This window comes from Strongylocentrotus purpuratus, unplaced genomic scaffold, assembly GCF_000002235.5.
Source record: "Strongylocentrotus purpuratus isolate Spur 01 unplaced genomic scaffold, Spur_5.0 spur5_scaffold_14, whole genome shotgun sequence".
NCBI classification, from domain to species: Eukaryota; Metazoa; Echinodermata; class Echinoidea; order Camarodonta; family Strongylocentrotidae; genus Strongylocentrotus; species Strongylocentrotus purpuratus.
The window spans coordinates 37,611,803-37,631,348 of NW_022145599.1; the positions used below are offsets into that span (position 1 = coordinate 37,611,803).

General features: G+C 35.3%; 1 protein-coding gene across 6 annotated transcripts in view; it reads left to right on the forward strand.

The window, feature by feature from the left end:
* Nucleotides 1-19,185, forward strand: part of LOC585805 (protein tweety homolog 1-B) — a 45,901-nt gene extending 26,716 nt beyond the window's left edge. Inside the window, exons 9-15 of one of the 6 annotated variants that reach the window (XM_011666599.2) lie at nucleotides 3,099-3,191; nucleotides 4,315-4,448; nucleotides 5,050-5,151; nucleotides 5,733-5,903; nucleotides 8,211-8,255; nucleotides 9,891-10,017; nucleotides 13,993-19,185. In XM_011666599.2, coding sequence (XP_011664901.2) covers nucleotides 3,099-3,191; nucleotides 4,315-4,448; nucleotides 5,050-5,151; nucleotides 5,733-5,903; nucleotides 8,211-8,255; nucleotides 9,891-10,017; nucleotides 13,993-14,106 — 786 coding nt within the window. In that variant the 3' untranslated portion in view covers nucleotides 14,107-19,185. The remainder of the gene's footprint in view (nucleotides 1-3,098; nucleotides 3,192-4,314; nucleotides 4,449-5,049; nucleotides 5,152-5,732; nucleotides 5,904-8,210; nucleotides 8,256-9,890; nucleotides 10,018-13,992) is intronic. The other 5 variants (XM_011666600.2, XM_011666602.2, XM_011666603.2 and 2 more) reach the window with 5 other exon arrangements.
* Nucleotides 19,186-19,546: the final 361 nt, after the last annotated feature.

The following is a 19,546-nucleotide window of genomic DNA, read 5'->3' on the forward strand; positions in this document are numbered from 1 at the left end:
AGAGGTTACCTTGGAAAGGGAATGAACAACTCTAATACAAGCAAAGTGAAATGAGGAAGTAGATCTATGTATGTTATCATGAGACACAATGCATTAGAAACTAAAATGACCTAGCTGATTATAGATGGAGGACATATGAAGTAATCTATCAAGTAGTAAAAAGGGAATATGTAAATGAGGACATATTAAATGTTTACATGCTCTGATACATTAATGGAACAAATAGTGGACGACCACAGTCAACTTTTGTCACAAGTACAATGTATACATGTACCATATACTCAGTGTGACAGACAGTCAGTGGTTTTGATCCATAGTGTGTAAAGAGTTTATGCTCCTCTTGCAATAAACAGTCTTTAATTGAGAAGGTTTGTAAACAAAGCACTTACATGTACAGGTGTATGTGGATGATAATGATAGTAATAAGAAACCATCCTTTAGTGCATAAACAGAATAACACTTGTAAGTATATCTCTGACTTCCGATGTGCTTGAGAAGAAAACAGATAATAAAAGCAAATGGGTTACTGAGTCCCTTTTATATGTTTAACATCAGGAATAAGTGTGTTTTATTGGCAGACTTAAACTTATCTATTGTTTGTAAGAGAGTTGGAGATGCTATTCCATCCATAAGACTGGGACAGAATGTGAGGAACAATAAACAAACTTTCATTCTTCATGATCAAAGATCTCTTGTTGGTCTATAAGCAGTGAGTAATTCATTTAGATAGGAGGGAGCTAGTCCATTAAATCATTCATTAGCTAATAATAGTATCTTGAACCGGATGCTAGATATCATTTGATATAGTTTGGATAAATATGAGAAATGGATGAATAGATTTATATCACTTCTTTCTTTTGGATATATCAGAAATCAGGTTTAAATAAGCACTCCATCTGGAGTGAAGTCCAATCTGACACCTTGTTTGATCAAGTGAAATAGGCAACTTGGAATGGCATGTCATTAGTCACATGAATAGAGATGATGAATACCGGTAATAGGATAAACAGTAACATTTCATGGATAAAATGTCAGGGGATTTTGATTGCATGTTTAGAAAAGGAAGAGGAAAGTAGCATATCCTGCTATTGTTTGTTAATAAGTACCACATTGTGTTGGCATTGGGTAACTTCCCACGAATGATAAAGGGGACCATTCCATAACAAATATTTTTCTCTGTATGTCAGGGGTTCCATGTTGCTGTACTGCCCTCATAATAGAAACTTCAACTCCTTCTTCTGTAATAATACATAGCAAGTTCAAATACATTCTCAAATAACATAAAAGTGATTTGTGAGTATTAGATTAGTTAAATGCACCTGTACATGCTCATTGAATAGGGCCTGCATGGAACCCAAACACATTTGGTTTCCATAGGTATGATTTAATGCTGTCAAACCTATAGAATGCCACATACATTTTGTCGGTATATTTGTTTTAAAGATAGGTTTGGATGCTTTACACCACATACATGATTATTTTTAAGTGATTGGTATCTGACCTGTTGTTCAACAAAAGAGGTGTCTTATACTGCTTTCTAACTGGCTTCTATCGGAGTCACACCGATGAAAATACAGATTGAATTTTCCTTATGTTTAATTATTTAATTTAATCAATTGAATTTAATATTTTATATGGAATATCTAATTGTAGCCTTTTAATTACTACATGTAGTAAAGACCAATAATATTATTTGATGTTAGCGCTCTGAGCCTTATGGGAATGGCGCCCTAAATGTTCATTGTATTGTATTGTATTGTATTATGTAAACAAAGGTTAAACCGCAGTTTTCCCCCTGACGCTTTCTAACTGCCGGTGAAATTCACTCGCTGTGGCGAGCCCTTGTCGGAAGTGAAGAATTATTGTGTAATTATTAAGCCCGCGCTCCATCTAGCTAGCATGCAGCATGTTCAACCATAAGTCAACAAACACAGCTGGTTACGATAAAGCGCGCGTATACTGCGACCTTTGACCATTTTAATCGCTGTTTTTATCGCCTTTTTCTTCCGGACACTTTCTAACTGGCCGTTTCATCGGTGTCACACCGATAGAATGAGAATTTAATCGCCTATTTCTCTTCTTTTCATTGGCTATTTAATCGCCTTTTTCTCCTCTGTTGCTTTCTAACTGGCCGTTTCATCGGATGCGTCCGGATGCATCCGATGAAAATCAGTGCAGTTAGGAAAGGGTATTTCATTCACATTCTACTTTAATAATGTACCAATCTTAAAACCAATCTTAAAATCTGGGAATAATATTGCACTTGCATTAAGAGAAAGTTGGTTAAAGTTGATTCTTAATTGGTTATTATGAAGTGGATGGGTTGCTTGAACCTTTAAAATAGAAAACAAATATATGGATAGTAGATTAAACTTGCTTGGAATATAATTGTTCAAAGAATAGTTTACATTTGATGCCACAAGGTGTATACACATGGCACGAATAACTAATTTCTCTACTCATTATCCAGAAATCAGACATTTTCTATCACAAATGTAGGAAGATATCATTTATTTTTAGCCTTTAATGGTCAATAAAACTTTGGTTTGATTATCAAAATTAATTTTTGATCATTGCCAGAACTAAAAATGAACTTCTAGATATATACTATACAATAACAAGGTGTATGATTCAATGTTGTAAAAGATGAATCCCTAAAACATTGTTATGACGAACAATTACTTTCATTACTTCATTACACAAAATGAAACTGAAACTTAATGTGGTATAATAAATGTATGTCAATTGAGTCGACGTAGCACACAGATTTATAGAAAAAGAAAAGTCACAATGTTATTTATCAATCCTGATAGGATGTACTTAGATGTGGTAAAGCAACCTCCCCCCCCCCCCCCCCCCCCCCCCATCTTGACAAACATGGATTGATATTTCTTGTTTATTGAGTATTGAATTGCCTTATATGAAGTGTTGTTTATTTTGGTTGTTTGTTTTTCATAATGGGTGTATTACATCTCAATTCACATTTGATTGATACTGTAAAGTGAGTTCTAGAGATTCTACCTGTAGTTTTCAATTTCTGAAAGTGCGTGCTGTAGGATGATATTCAATGTAAAATACAATATTTTTATATTTTTCAGGCAATCACTGAAGCAAACAATTATCTGGCTTCGGCTCATAAATCTGTTTTCTCTTTGGAGGGCATGGTGAGAGAATACGCCCCATCTTCACAGGTATGTCATGCTATACTTCTACTACAATGTTCAACCAACTATAAGGATGGTGTTATAACCATCGCTATACTTCTACTACAATGTACTATACTTCCCTACTATAAGGATGGTGTTATAACCATCGCTATACTTCTACTACAATGTACTATACTCCCCTACTATAAGGATGGTGTTATAACCATCACCAGGGGCGTACGCAGGTTTTTTCAAGGGGGGGGGGGTTTTAAAATCTGGCCCAAAATATTTTGCTCCCGAAAATTTGAAAATCGCGCTAGCGGAAAAGTCGCTCAGGGGGGGGGGGGGGGGGGGGGGGGGGGGGGGGGGGGGGGGGGGGGGGGGGGGGGGGGGGGGGGGGGGGGGGGGGAGGTAAGCGGACACTTTTTTTTTTTTTTGTCTCAAAATTTAAAAAATTTGACATTTTTTTTCGTTGGGGGGGGGGGGGGTAAGGTCACTTTACGTTAGCCGTGGGCATAATTTTTTTTTTTTTTTAAATTAAAAATTTACTTACTATAAGGATAAGGATGGTGTTATAACCATGTTATAACCATCACTATACTTACTACAAGGATGGTGTTATAACCATCACTACCGTATACTTGTCACTTTACTTGGAAGGAAAGCCCTGTGTAAGACTAATAGACACTCAGGCCACTGCCAACCTCATGAAAGAAATTATGTTAATGGTTAAGCACTAATTAGGGACAATCCTGTGATTTGTATTTAATATTACCCAGATTGGAAGCCAATTAATTCAATTCTCCGACTAGATTGCTTACAGAACCCCTCGTTTTAGTATGTCAGTATTTAACTCACAGTTAAGAAAGATTTTTATGTTATGTGGCCTGGACATAGTCTTGACTCTTAATGGAATGCCTTGTTTATTTTATTGCTTGCTCGGTAGTTCCATGTTTCTTTTCAGAGTTAATTGGCAGCTGTTATTAGATAAAGATTACAGAGCCCTCACAATGTCATCCTGTAACTAATGTGCAACAAATTTCAGTGTGCATACAAAAGAACAGAGCAACATATTATTTTCTGTGTTTCGAAATGAATTACTATATTGGTCTTAATTTTAAGGAGAATTTGTTAATGACGTAATGATTCTTGTATTTTTTCTTGTCAGACGTACGTTGATGCTGTTGGAGTTGCTTTGGCTGATGTGTCTGAGTATACACAACATGTGACAGCGTTAGTAGACTGTACAGGCATTCACAAAGATTACATCACTGCTCTAAATGGCATATGTTATCATACAATGTGAGTTCAACTATGCTTCAATGAACCTCAACTAATAGTTCTCTCATTCTCAATATCTCCTTAAATCTTGATATGTGTGGGAGTTTTGTATATTTCTATTTTCTAACTAAATGTGAACAATGCTTGCATCTCTTCACATTCGTGTAGGAATTCCATTGTAAATGAAACCAAAAAAGTGTAATGTGTTTCGTACTTACTATGAGTTTAATCTTCAATTATAATGACTTTATATTTTGCCCCACATGTTCTTTTATTTTGTTGTTAAATTGCTTAATAAAATTTATTTAAAAAATGCTACCTCCATATATATATGCTGAAAGATCATTTCATGCTCAAAGCATTAATCAAATAACACATAATGCACTGTCTTGTAGAGCAAAGTGGAATGAAACACAACCTAGTTCGTTGAAAGTTTGTCTCATATATGATACTGGCACATTAAGATATAACAGTTTGGCTTATAAATGAATACTACATAAATGAAATATTTTGAAGAAGGAAAGCAGTGTTTAATAGCAACTGCCTTTTTCTTGCAATGAATCAATGATGAACAACCATTATCTCAGGCTATTAATTCTTGTGTTTTGTTTTGTGTTATTAGAGCTGGTGTTGGTTTCCTGCTAGTAAGTGGCATAGTCCTGGGTCTCCTGATCACGTTGGTCTTGTGTATGTCATCCACACTGGCAGCCAGGATAGCAAGAAGGTACGTGCTTGTATCCATAGCATAAGGAATGATCAATCTGTTGGAACATTCAAGCACTCCTCTTATACTACATCCAAAGTTCAAAACCATTTCTGAAGTATCCCAACTAATGAGATGAAAAACAGCTGTGCTGACTAGGGTGTTCCGCCCGTATGTGGAAAAAAAAAAAAAAAAAAAAAAAAAACACAAGGCAGCTACCCTGGAATGGAATGGAATGCTAATCATATGTTGCCCAGAACTGAATACCGGTAGTACAATTTGTTTTCGTACTCCAGAGGTGCTGTTGAAACACCCTATCAAACTTCCAGTATAAAAGAAGTATTATAATGCCGATTAGGTGCTATTCAAGCAGATCTAAAGCAGTGTCCTTATAGAGTTCTGATGTGCCTTGACTCCAAGTATAAAAGGAATAGAAGTAATAAACTTTTCTTATGATGACCAAAATTACCAGTTAGATCATTCCGATTTTGATAACATTCTTATGAGAACCAAAGATAAACGTCACACCAAATTTATTTGAACATTAATTACGAGGTTGAAGCCTTCTGTTAGTCTGTATTTTGTTTATGAATAATTTTCAGGAAGATAAATTATGAGGTGGACCAGGAAGATCCTTTCCTGCCAACTCCAAACTCTACGGCGACCTTGGAGAGATTCAGAAGAAGAGGTCAAGAACCAACGGATTCAGCTCGGGTCACGCCCCCACTTGCCCCCATCTCACCTACCAGACCCCATTCACAGCATGGCTTTGGGTAAGTAACTCTACTCCTCCCCCTCCCCCTCCCCACTCCATTTTTAACCCTAACACTGAACCTAACCTAAAGCCCATTTCTAACCTTAGCTCTAACCCTATTTTAGATGAAGGAAGTGTTGCTGAAGCATATGTCAGAGCAATGAAAGAAGAAATGCTGTCAAAATAAACGTATGATAAATTGTACATTAAATTGAACAGATCCTTACTTTAGAGGGACAGCCAATAAACTCCATGTTTTAGACTATATGTTGTTAAAATGATCAGCATAGCTTTAGAACAAACTTTAGACAAAATCGAGCATTTTCACTGGCTTTAATGATAACCTTGTCTGTACATGATTGCTTCATATATGTCCAGGAATACATAAGATAGTAAGACGCATTTGAACAAAGATGTATAGCATCACAGTGAAATGCAGACACAAAACAAAAGTTTATTCCCTTGACAATGGGTGTACATCTCTCTAACTAGTATTCCTGTCATAAAAATGTGTTTTCTTCTCAGTTCATTAAAAGCTTGCTCATGGTTACTCATTTTTCATTTGTAGTGATTAGATTTTGCTTTCTAAAGCCTAAGTCACATAAGAGGTACGATCGGTTACTGACCTCGGACAACCATTCGTCTTTAGTAATCAGAAATCGCAAGAGAGATGACTGTCTTCCCTAGGTCATCAGTGGTCTTTGGATCATTTTGGTCAGTTGGATATTTAAGATGTTTAACCGGGGCCCCGTCTTATAAAGAGTTGATATCGATTTCAACTTATTTGCGATTAATATCGATCGCAACTATGTTCATAAGAGGCAAGAGACTGCAACCTTGCGATTGATTTGGATCAATCGTAACTCTTTATAAGACGGGGGCCTAGGTGTTTATTATCGCCAATAAATCAGTGCTCATTCTTCCAACATTTCCATGATTGAACAATTTTTGTAAGACATTCTGTAACCGATAGGCATCTGCCCTATAAGTGATTAATTGCCCACGTTGAGTTCGTGCACATTGGTTGTCAATGGTGACAGCGTTAGATGGTTGCAGGAAGTTGGAAATTGGTCGTACACCAAGTGTGACTTTGGCTTTAGAAGGTATCATTTATTTTTACTTGTACTTCTTTTCCTTTCTTTCAGTCTTTCTCACATATTTCTCATTTTATTTTTCTAAGTACACTTAATATTTCCATGCTTACCATGCCTTCAATCTGCATTCATTATCAATTAATCTTGATAACCCGTGATAATCATTATCCATTGTCTCCATTATATTTCTATCTGTTTTTAACTGATTGTGTGAGAATTTATTTTTCATCATTACCATAACTCAAGATTACATTGAATAAGAGCAGGTATCCTATCCTTTGCTTGTTACATTGGCTCCTTAATTCATTTGTCATTGTTAACTTTTAATTTATACTTTCAATTTTAATTGTCCTTTCCATATGCAGAGTAACCACGTATATATGTCATACTAACAAATGCTTTCTTTTATTACGTTTGCTAGGATATGGGTTTTTAGTAAATGTGTTGAAATATTCAATTAGAATGATTTTATAACAGAAAATTTGAGAAATTTGATGTAAGAATTGAAAGTTATCGAAAAACAATTTATATCAGTGCAGTCTTGTTTTAAGCCTATCCTTAATTTGTTGGATGGTTCATTTTGACCCTCTCCTGTACAACTACCTTGCAACTACCACAGATCATAACAAACCTGTGAGTGAAGTCTTCTTTCTACTTTTGAGAACATGTTTACAAAGATTGGACAATAAGTGTCACCACTGATCGCCCTTCCCCACCCTCCAACCCATCACTTGTGATTTCCATAGTGCTTAACATACCTTTACGTGTGATTTTCCAAACCAATGGCAGCAACTTCTTTTACAGAATAGCTCAATGGAATGTTTAGTCCCTATACTAGTATATCTACTTTTTAAATAATTTTAATATACAAATGAACTTTAGTCTAAGATGTTGTATAATGCACAAGTCATTTGACAGCATTTTACTGTTGAATACAATAAATATGGCAAGTAAAAAACCTGCCTGTGATGCTAGGCAGTACTCAGTGACTTACATCATCACTGTAGTCATAGGAGTCTGGGACTAAGGGTGACAAATGTCATTTATATAAAAGAATTTCCAATATAAGACCGTTATTTCTGTCTAGACTACACATCACATCAGTGTGCTATGTGAAGTACATACTGGTATACTGGACTTGATCTTTATGTGGATTCATGACTGCTTGAGTGGTTTGTAAACATCAGACCTTAATATGATCATTTCATTGTAATGTTGTAACCCTTATTCAGCAGCAGGTCGGTTCCATCTCCTCCTAGATATCACAGATATGAACCGCAAGTATCCCAGTTGATATATTGCATTATGAGATCATTAGATAGACTAGTAAACTACTGGGCTCGTTAATATAAAAGATTTAGACTACATGAGATATCAATATCAACCATTTGAGATCATGATTCTCTTTTAATTACGATCATTTGATTGAAATCATCTGTTTTTTTTAGTTTTTTTTAAAGAAATGAAATCAAAACTGTTTAATCCATGTAAACTCATAACTGGTGTTATTTGTGAGAGGGATAGCAGAATTATATGAAGACTTGAAAGAACTCTCAAAAGATATTCTGTATCTGATAGAGATTAAAATATACTCTGGATTGACTTGGAGACAGGTAGTTCTTAATGGATGTCATGTAAAGAGCCGAGTAGTTTTGTCAAGATTCTAGTCTTGTGTTTTGATTGTTACTGATGAACCTGATGTGAAGCAGTATGCTGTTTTGTTTAACCTTCTGCATACCGTATCCATCTTATTTCTTCCATTCACTCCACCATTCCTTCATTCATTCTACCACTACTGTGTATCAGTCAGTCAGTCATTGTGATACTTGTGCATGGTTTTATCATTTGATTTTTGCATCGTGTTCAAATCACACTGGGAGGTGGCATCTACATTTCATCCAGAATCCACCACCACCGCTAGACAGACGATGAAAAGTAATGTTTGCGAATCAAATGAGGCTTAATCTAACAATACCATGCTCATTCATTCAGAGAAAGAGTCTCTCGGAATGATACAAAGAGGATCAAAATAACAAACAAACCAATCATTATCATTAACTCATAACCAACTAACCCCAAGCCATGCATTAACATCAGTCTACTAGTATTGGATAGTATGAATAGCATGTTCAGCACTAAAACGAGTTGAGATTAAAACCATTCATTTTAATGATTGAATTTGCACTTGACTGCATCATGATTTGCATTGATAAGAGTACTTCAGGATATGAAGATATCCTTGTGAAGTACTCATTAATCAAATTATCTGAAATCAATTGAGTATACCTGAAATGTTTTATACCAAAATAAATTGAGTGAGGCAAATATCACGTTACTCCCACATATTTGGAGTTGCTTTCTTGTTTTCCAATCTTATCTGTTCATGATTAGTCTGGATTGGTAAAAGATCCAAAATTGATTTTCCAAAATACATCTTGAATAAAGATAAAGACCAGTTATGGTCATACGATTGCATTGTGAAAGAAACGAAGTGGAATTGATCAGAAAAGGTTGATCATCTAGCATATAAGTATTGCTGTGTACTGCAAGGTTCTGGAATCATCAATATGATAAGACATTTGGCCCAGTCTTGGTAAAGTTACAAGCACTGTACACAGAAAGATGTATATGGGACTACACGACACGTGCGTTATATCTATCAGGTCCAAATAGATATAATAATGTACCAAATATATCAATTAGTAGGCGGTTTCTTGGCAAAATTTTCACATGATTGGTAATAAGAGCTTCCATTTCATTTTTTGAGAGGGAGGCGTTTCCAAAACTGGTCTTTACCTTTAAATCATATCAACAAGAAGACAGCATTTGCTGACCAAGTATCTCAAGGTATGTTTATTAGAATGGAAAAAGGTTAGTTAGGTTTGATGACTCTGTTTATCTCTCTACTACAGTCCGTTTGAAATGGTGAACCCTCGCCCCCCTGCCGGCCGTACATCATACGTATCACACCAGCGAGATAGTTATATGGAAGATTCTGTAACAACAACAAGAGGAAACTATGACACTCCCCCTCCCACTGTGAGTCTATGCCTGCCTGCTTCATCCATTCCATCAACACTATTCTATGCATTCTTTTTCTCTAGTCTATCGTTGTGATGTCGTATTTGCTTGGTGTCGTCATTATGTGTATATGGGGTATATCATTGTATGTATGTTTTTTTGTGTATCATTGTACCTGTATTTTGGAATTGTGTTTGCTTTATTGTGTAATTGTATGTATTCAAGTATTCAAGTATTCAATTTTGTATGTATGTATGTATGTGTCATTATACCTGTAATGTCACTGTGCACATATGTACATGTATATTTTCTTTTTAGTCTGTGTAATCTTTGTCTTTATGTATAATATTATGGCATTTGGTCAAAACCTTAAGAATATTTGAAGATTCAAAGTGTACTCCTAGAAGAAACATTACATAGTCTAGACAAAACTACATTTAAATCCAAAATAATTGCATCAGAATTAATTATAATCAAGTTTTCTACTACAATACCCATAACAAATGCTAAAATGTTAGGAAAGTGGAAGAAGTGGAAAACTATCAGACTTGCATTAAAATCCAAATTAGCTCTTGTGATACAGTGTACCCCTATAGATCAAATTCTATCAAAGTAAAATTTGTCAAATTTGATGTTTCGACTTGTGGCTGGTAGAAGGACGTTAGCAGGCATTAGGCCTGAGTCCGAAACGGGTCCCCGCCCGGGCCCCGACCGTCGAGCTGAAACCCGGTTTTTGGTTTTCGGGTTTCGGGTTTTTCAAAATTAAATTTCACACTGATATTTTGAAATATAGAACTAAAAATATGGAATTCACAAACTTATATTTCAATATAATCAAATAAATATGCTTTAGAAATAAATGGATATTGTTTCAGTTGACGGTAGGTGTTTTTATCGCTCTAAAATTGAGGCTGCAAGAAAGGAATCACGCTTCGTGGTACCGATCGAGTGCGTTCAGAAACGGAAGTGGAAATAGATCTATGACCCACTGAAGACCGAGCAAGAAAATGCCACACACAAGACTAAAATATTGATCAGACTATTGCAATTAAATCGTAATACTAAAGGCATTAATTTAATTGTCAAAATATATCCACAACATAATGGTTTACCCTTGATAGTTTGATGAAGGAAAATAAATTAAAGCTCTTGAAATAACATCGAAGTGCCTTTCGTTCGTTCTAAAAAAATGCGTGTATAACGGCAAGCAGAAGTTACGAGTAGCTTGATATGCACGTTTACATCCCTACACCGTCATCCGACCTGATCGGAACAATAAGCATTAAACCAATTAAAAAACATCACGGAAGACTTTAAGGGACTCCAATTCAACAAAATTACCGTAAAATAATTATTTGCTTTGACAAATAATACTTTAGATATTCATAATATCTTACAGAAATAATGATATTTCATGAGCTACGTACTCGATATCGAGTTCAGCTAGCCATCATTTTGAAATGAGACGTAGTTGTCATGCATGCAGCGCAGAATGCGACAGCTCGCAGCTAGAGAGGGAAAAAAATCACGTAATAGTCACGTGAATATCACGTGATCTCAGGCCCGCGCTTTTTCCTCTCTCTTCTGCATACTGCCCTCTACAGTCTACTGCATGACAACTACGTCTCATTTCAAAATGATGGCTAGCTGAACTCGATATCGAGTACGTAGCTCATGAAATATTATTATTTCTGTAAGATATTATGAATATCTATAGTATTATTTGTCAAAGCAAATAATTATTTTACGGTAATTTTGTTGAATTGGAGTCCCTTAAAGTCTTCCGTGATGTTTTTTAATTGGTTTAATGCTTATTGTTCCGATCAGGTCGGATGACGGTGTAGGGATGTAAACGTGCAGATCAAGCTACTCGTAACTTCTGCTTGCCGTTATACACGCATTTTTAGAACGAACGAAAGGCACTTCGATGTTATTTCAAGAGCTTTAATTTATTTTCCTTCATCAAACTATCAAGGGTAAACCATTATGTTGTGGATATATTTTGACAATTAAATTAATGCCTTTAGTATTACGATTTAATTGCAATAGTCTGATCAACATTTTAGTCTTGTGTGTGGCATTTTCTTGCTCTGTCTTCAGTGGGTCATAGATCTATTTCCACTTCCGTTTCTGAACGCACCCGATCGGTACCGCGCAGCGTGATTCCTTTCTTGCAGCCTCAATTTTAGAGCGATAAAAACACCTACCGTCAACTGAAACGATATCCATTTATTTTTTAAAGCATCTTAATTTAATTCCATTGATTATTTTATTGTTTTGAAAGCAGTAACTGTCTTTTCCGTCGCATTATTAGAACAGCAACTTAGTCTAACTCCCGCCGCTGCATGCACACGATTTTTAGTGTCAGTGCAGTGGTGAAAATTTCGGGTACCCGGTCCCCGCCCGAAATTTTCAAGTCAAACCCGGGTTCGGCAAAACCCGTGATGACTCAGGCCTAGCAGGCATGCATGCCATAAAGCACATTTTTTCATAACTTGAGATTAAAGGATCCAAATATGTGTCCATCTGTCGCTCCTTACAAATTTCAAAGTTTACATGCAGGACTCTCTTGTGAAAAAAAATAGGTATAAACCGTTAAGCCTTTTGTGACCAAAATTGGGCCGTATATACACTAAGAGGACCCTCACATTATGGTGCTGCTGGTTCTGTGTTGTCTGTATCTGGTTCTGAGCTAACTGCTGCTGGTACATTGCTGACTGCTGCTGGTACATTGCTGACTGCAGCTGGTTCCTTCTTTATTCCTGCTGGTTCCATGCTGGCTGCTGCTGGTACAGTGCTGACTCAGTGCTGCTGGTACATTGCTGACTGCAGCTGGTTCCTTCTTTATTCCTGCTGGTTCCATGCTGGCTGCTGCTGGGACATTGCTGACTGCTGCTGGTTCCTTATTTATTCCTGCTGGTTCCATGCTGGCTGCTGCTGGTACAGTGCTGACTGCTGCTGGTTTAGGGCTGACTGCAGCTGGTTCCTTTTTTTTTTTTTTTTTTTTTTTTTTTTTACTTCTGCTGGTTCCATGCTGGCTGCTGCTGGTTTTGAGCTGACTGCTGCTGGTACAGTGCTGACTGCTACTGGTTCAGTGCAGGCTGCTACTTGTTCAGTGCTGACTGCTACTGGTTCAGTGTTGACTGCTTAAATGCTTGCTGGTACATTGCTGACTGCAGCAGGTTCCTTTTTTACTTCTGCTGGTTCCATGCTGACTGCTGCTGGTTCAGTGCTGACTGCTGCTGGTGCTGTACTGAATGCTGCTGGTTCTGAGCTCACCATTTGCTGGATCTGTGCTGACTGTTATTCAGTTACCCTGTTGATACCTCAGATCACTACATCATATCAACATCAGACCAAACATAACAGTAGATTCCTTTTGAATGACCAGGACTTTGTTGATTATTGGTCATTCAAAGTCGGTTTAGCAGTGGGACTGTGATATGAGATTACAGGTATCATACCTGGGCAGTATAGTCTCTTAGCCCCCTTCAAAGAGACTGTATCTCTGAAGCATGTTTTGCCTCATTTTAAATGTGCATAAATTGTACATATGCGTAGTGTTGTTTCATAGTGTAAACTTGGTTACTGAATTCTGCTGGATTTCGGCAATAATCTTATATTTTGTATTTCATGTACTTATGTATGCTCTGATTGTCTGTGTTTGTCTGTGTATGTTTGTGTCCGGTGTCCAAATGATTTTCTTCTTTTCCTTATATATGTATATGGTATTCTTTTCTTTATTGATGTATTGGTGCTTAATGTTGCTATTATGATGATTATGCATTCACTTTATTTTTAATTTAAAGTTTGCATACCATATGCTACTTTTTAACAGAGTCATTTGAAATTATATTTTCTCATGAAGAAATGGAAGGATTGAATGAGAATGTACCACTCAAGTCTACATAGTTGATGATTATTTTCACGATGCATTTGAATATATAGAAATGTGATATATAATAACTTGCTTTGTTTTTGACGGACCCACAGTATACCATGGCCATGAGGCGGGATGGGAACAGACGAACACCTGACGGGAGATCAGCAAGAGAAGAACAATCCAATCAGAATAGATTATCAGCAGGATCAGCTAGTCTCGTCTGACAATGGCTTCTATGGCAGACATAATGGGTCTGCTCATTACTCAAAGACACTCAAAGACACTCAAAGACTGCTGATCTTATGGAGGGAGTGAGAGAGTGAGAGAGAGAGAGAATGAGAGAGTGAGGGAGTGAAACTTGAGGATCACAGCCAATCTTGATAATCTGATGCATGGATAGATAGGATTCATTATCCTCTTCTACTCATGCTGGTTGTTAAGAAATCAATGTTTTGTTAAGTATCTGAAAATATAAGATATATTGAATTTGTTTTTTTCTGTGTATGTCCTACAACAAAAGAGGCTAGTCTGGGTGAGGAAATGCTGATATCAAGTAAACAAGAGATTCATCTCAGTATGGAGAGATAGATGGAATGTAAATTAATCCATGTATAACTTAGTCTGCTATCAAGGAATACATGACAAAGGGGCTCTGAATGCCTCTTCCATAAACCTTTTAACATTTTTGCTTGTCAAGTATTTAAAAAAAAAAACAGTATTTAAAGAAAAATATGATCATGACTTTCCATGCAGTTTTCCTAATCAATTAAATTTCCTTTGATTATATGGACTAAATTGCTATTAAGGAACTACTACCATTTATGCTTTTTAGATAGAGCTTTCTTGCCATTTCAGAAGATCCATAACTAAGTATCTGATATTAAACACAATCAACAACCCACGGAGGATCTTATTCTTATTGAATAGGGTGGAGATTTTACAAGCGTTTGTCAGAAACCTTATAATAAATGATTTTGAATAAAATAAACATTATGTACTTGGGGCAGAGAGTAAAATTCTCAGCTCCTAAAAAAAAGAAGAAGCTTATTGATAATCAACCAGCCAATGTGCCTGCACTCTTTAGTTTGTGCCAAATTTGAACTCCCTTTTAAAGAGAATGAGAGGGGGAATTGTGTGTGTGTGTGTGTGTGAGAGAGAGAGAGAGAGAGAGAGAGAGGGAGAGAGAGAGGACGACCTTTCCTTTGCCCACATGTCTATTATTATTTATTGAGCCATTCAATGTTCCCTGATATTATGTAGCTATTGTTTGGATCTCACCTTTGTTATGATAATAGAGGGTAAGATAACATTCCATAGGAAACAATATGACCAGGATGACATTCTCTACATATATATTTACCAATCTAATAGGCCTTACACTAGTGATGATAATCATGTATGTTATCAACGTCTTTTCTATTCTTATGTGTTCATGTGCAACAAAAGTAGACCTTTTTAATGTTTGCATACACATGCGGTAAGGATGCACACACATACGTATGAAAATGCTGAACATGCATCACATATACATGTACATGCATGCAATTAAAAAATCTCTGAATGATTCATGATTCCATCAATGTTTGCTTCAAATATGTGAAGGATTGATAGAAGCATTTAGAATCATTGAACAACATCCACTAATAACCCTAAAGATATGGAAAATAAATGAGTTAATCCTCTCTAGGCAAACAATATAAAGATCTTTGAATATCATCATAAACTTTGTATAATTATTTTTGATAGAATTGCTAGTCATAGTGGATCAGTAGAGAGTAATGCTCAATCATGTGTGAGGCAAACTCTAAATATGTAGATTTAATTGTTCTCGTCTACTCTTTATTACATGTATGTATATTTGTCAGATAATGAATTTGTTTGTTTGTATAAAGAAGTATATTAATGGACCAGTGTACGTGTATACATTTTATAGAACATGAAATGTACTGTATTTGCCATAGTTATGTGTATATTATTATGACTTGTATTGATACTGCTGTGGGTTCTTTTTAAAGGTCAGTCAGAGACTAAAGGTTTTTAGATGGTGGTTTTACTAAACATGAAAGAAAAAATAAAAATAAAATTTATGCTAGAAGTCAGGGAACATTTCCAAATGATTTTAAGGAACAATGTACTAAGCGATGAACAATTTTGAAAGCTGTTGCCACTTTTGGGGAAATTTTCAAGTCATTTGTAGTCAATACCCCCCCCCCCCCCCCCCCCCTCTTTTAAAAAAAAATGGATATTGCAAGTAAGCCTACATACATGTTAATACTATGTTAATTCATTCATAGAAAGTTGACTCTAGCAAATGTAACATTTATCATGGCTAATGCTATTAATAATGGGCTTGAAAATACAAGAAAAGTTGACGCCTTAGTAACAGTATATTTTTTCTACTAAATGATGATTTAAATGTTGCATCATGACTATTGAAATTGTATTTTGAGAGAGAGAGAGAGAGACATATAATCTGTATATTTAATGAGATGATATTTATGTATTTTTACAGATGCTTAAGATACTACATTCTACATTGTGTTGTACATATCTGTAAATTATATTGATTTCTTATTTGGAGAAGACCACCCTGGTATTGATGCTTTTATCAACAGCAGAAAGAAAGTGAAAGAAGACAGATTAATGTCTGTTTATAGAACATTTTGAGAAAAAAAGAAGTAAATGAAATTCATGATAGTTCAAAGAAAAAGTAGTAAATATGTGATCCCTTGCCTATATCTCTTTCAATTTTACTGAGAACGTTTTTCTCACACCCTTTTTTAAAGATTCATTATTTGGATATACTTTTACACAACTAAATAATGAGCTCATCACCACCAAGAAGGATTTTAGCACCAATATTGAATGCAAGGATAATCAGAGATAAAATCAGACATGACAGTTTCTGTAAAATGTTGTCAACATTTTTACTTTTTTGGTCTGATTTTTCTGCTTTTAGTACTTTATATCAGGATGGAATTCACATTATAAGATTTGGAATTAAGTTGTGTAGAAATACATGTAATATTATTCAGATTTGAAATACCTATGGTGCTTTTATCTAAGACAATCGGTAAGACAAGTAGTATGGACGAAACAATGGTAGCAAATGAGTATAGTCAGAAGAATTTGATGAAGATTTGATGTGGATTGGCACATTACCAGAGGAACAGACTTGTTTTCACCATCTTACATTCTAGTCAAAGGGATGTTTTATGTCAATATAATTGGATAGGTTTAGTTAAGTGAATGTGAATGAATGATTTAATGCACAAATTTCCATCAATCTCTGTCTCTATAATTCAACACATCTAAAATGAAGTTCTGTCAAAGAAAAAATGAACAAGTTAGTATAAAAATTGAAAACAAATATAATTAAATCCAAGCTTTAAGATGTTTTAACTGATGAATATTACAATGTGTAAATGGATAACAAATTTATCATACAAAATATTTTTGTTTGATAACATTTAACAATGTTTTAATTATATTTTGTTTTCCACCCTCCTCACAACAATCAAATACTTGCATTTTGTCCTGTGAAAAATGTTTATTTCAAATCTGCATCCTTTGTGACTGTGGTTTCCATAGGGTATATGGTACATGTATATCTATATATTGAAACCCATTTACCAATGAAAGTTATGGATACCGCATCTCAAGTTGCTATTTGTGCATACAGTATGATCGCTGTAAGACCTGGCAGAGTAACTATAGAAGGCTGTTTCAGGGTTGTCTTATCTTAACCATTGATGTAATAGAAGAGATTTTGTACAGTACTGTTCCATTATGATCATTCAATATAAGTTTGTGTAGACTGAAAACTCAATCCAGGAGATTGTACAGTATTAATCAGGATGTTTTTAATGACACTTGCTCTGATGACCATCACTAAACCTAACTCCAATAATGACCATCACTACCTAACCCCCAAAACCAAATTGCATTCCAAGTCATAATCCTATATCCCTTTATAAGGCCTACGAGGAGAAATGTTGCCGGGCAAATGCCTTCTCACTTTATATGTATTATGATTTTGTGCAAGTTCTGCTAGGATACTATTTCTTGGCTTTAAATGCTATTTATTTTTTACTACATAGTGCTGCAGTAGTGTACATTTTCTTATTCGTTTACTGCCTTTTTGATGTCTTAGTTTTTTTAATTTTTTATAGATGATGCAGAGTTTTATCTCAAGATTTAATGAACTTGTCTTGCAAGAAATAGTTCGAAATTGGTTTGATCTCCATACATTTGGTAGTTTGTTGCATTTTTTGATTTGCCAATTATCAATTAATTTCAAAGAATGCTTCCAACTTAGACCTAGCTGTGTACCAACATCAATACCTGTAGATTCCCTCCTTCCTACGTTGGAGCGTTGATTCCTCTAGAATACTTCCTTGCTGGCTCAAGTAAGAGGGGGAATTGGTAGAACAATGATCTTACTTAAATATCACAGCTATAAAAAAATGCTTGTGTTTACACTCCTAGTAGAGATGAAGTTATCTTGACCAATCTTCTTCCAAGGGATGTTAAAACCCTATCAAAAAGGCATACAATAAAAACAAACATAAAACTATGAAATTAAGATGTTCACTTCTATGTTCAGATGTAAGCCATATATGAATCTTAGCTTTCTCTGTTAACATGGCATGAATGGTAGTAGTTGATAGGCCTATTGGCTGTTGTGTGTTACCCTCCTTTTCAGTTGGAAGTTGGATTTGTTAATAGCTCCCACACACTTCCCTTTTCAAGGTATTAGTAACAGGTTGTTTAATTATAAGTGCCTGTTCATCTGGCCTAATCACACTTGTATTAGCACTTCTACACATGGTCAGGCATACTCGGTAGTCTCGGAAACTTTGTCTGCTTTGAGGAAAGTCTTCTCTAGAAACAATGTAGTCTTCCTACAGACAAGCACAATCAAGAGTCTAAAATTTATAATTATTTGTTGTTTTCTTTGATGACAATAATGTATTTTCTAGTTCACTAAACCAATAATGATTTAAGGTAATTTGGGTGAGTAATTTCTTACCAAAGAACTTCACTAAATTAGTGACTACATCCATGAAGATTTACACATTTTGAAGGCTTTTTTGTAATTATTTTAGAATGAGTTGATTTATTGATAAATACTCTTGTAAATAGCTGGGTATATATTAATTTGTTATTTTGCACAGAATATTATATTGTATAGATATATAATTTGTGTATATCTACATGTATTTGCATATCCGGAAATTAGATATACAATGCAATTGAAGCACTTTTTATGCATATGAGAATAAAATTGTACAGACAAACCATGTATTAGTTGTGCGTTTCTTTGTATCTGTATTCCATACATGGGAGGGGGAGTAGGTTTAAGGTCACAGGTGGATTAACATGACCGGACAAAAGAGATTTTTTCGCTAGCATCACTATTACCATCGATGTCTCTATGACCATTTGAGCCACAAACTTATATATTTAATAATCTTGACAATTTTCATAGTTAGATACAAAACAACACAACATACAAAATCAACTGCTTCGCCGTACAATTTCTTAATTTTTAGGTAAAAATCTTTTGTATTGAATAACGAAATGAATGCAATAATGTCGTCCATCGTCGGATGATTGCAGTGAATGCATTCCTTTTATTCTAATTACATGTTGGTCATATAG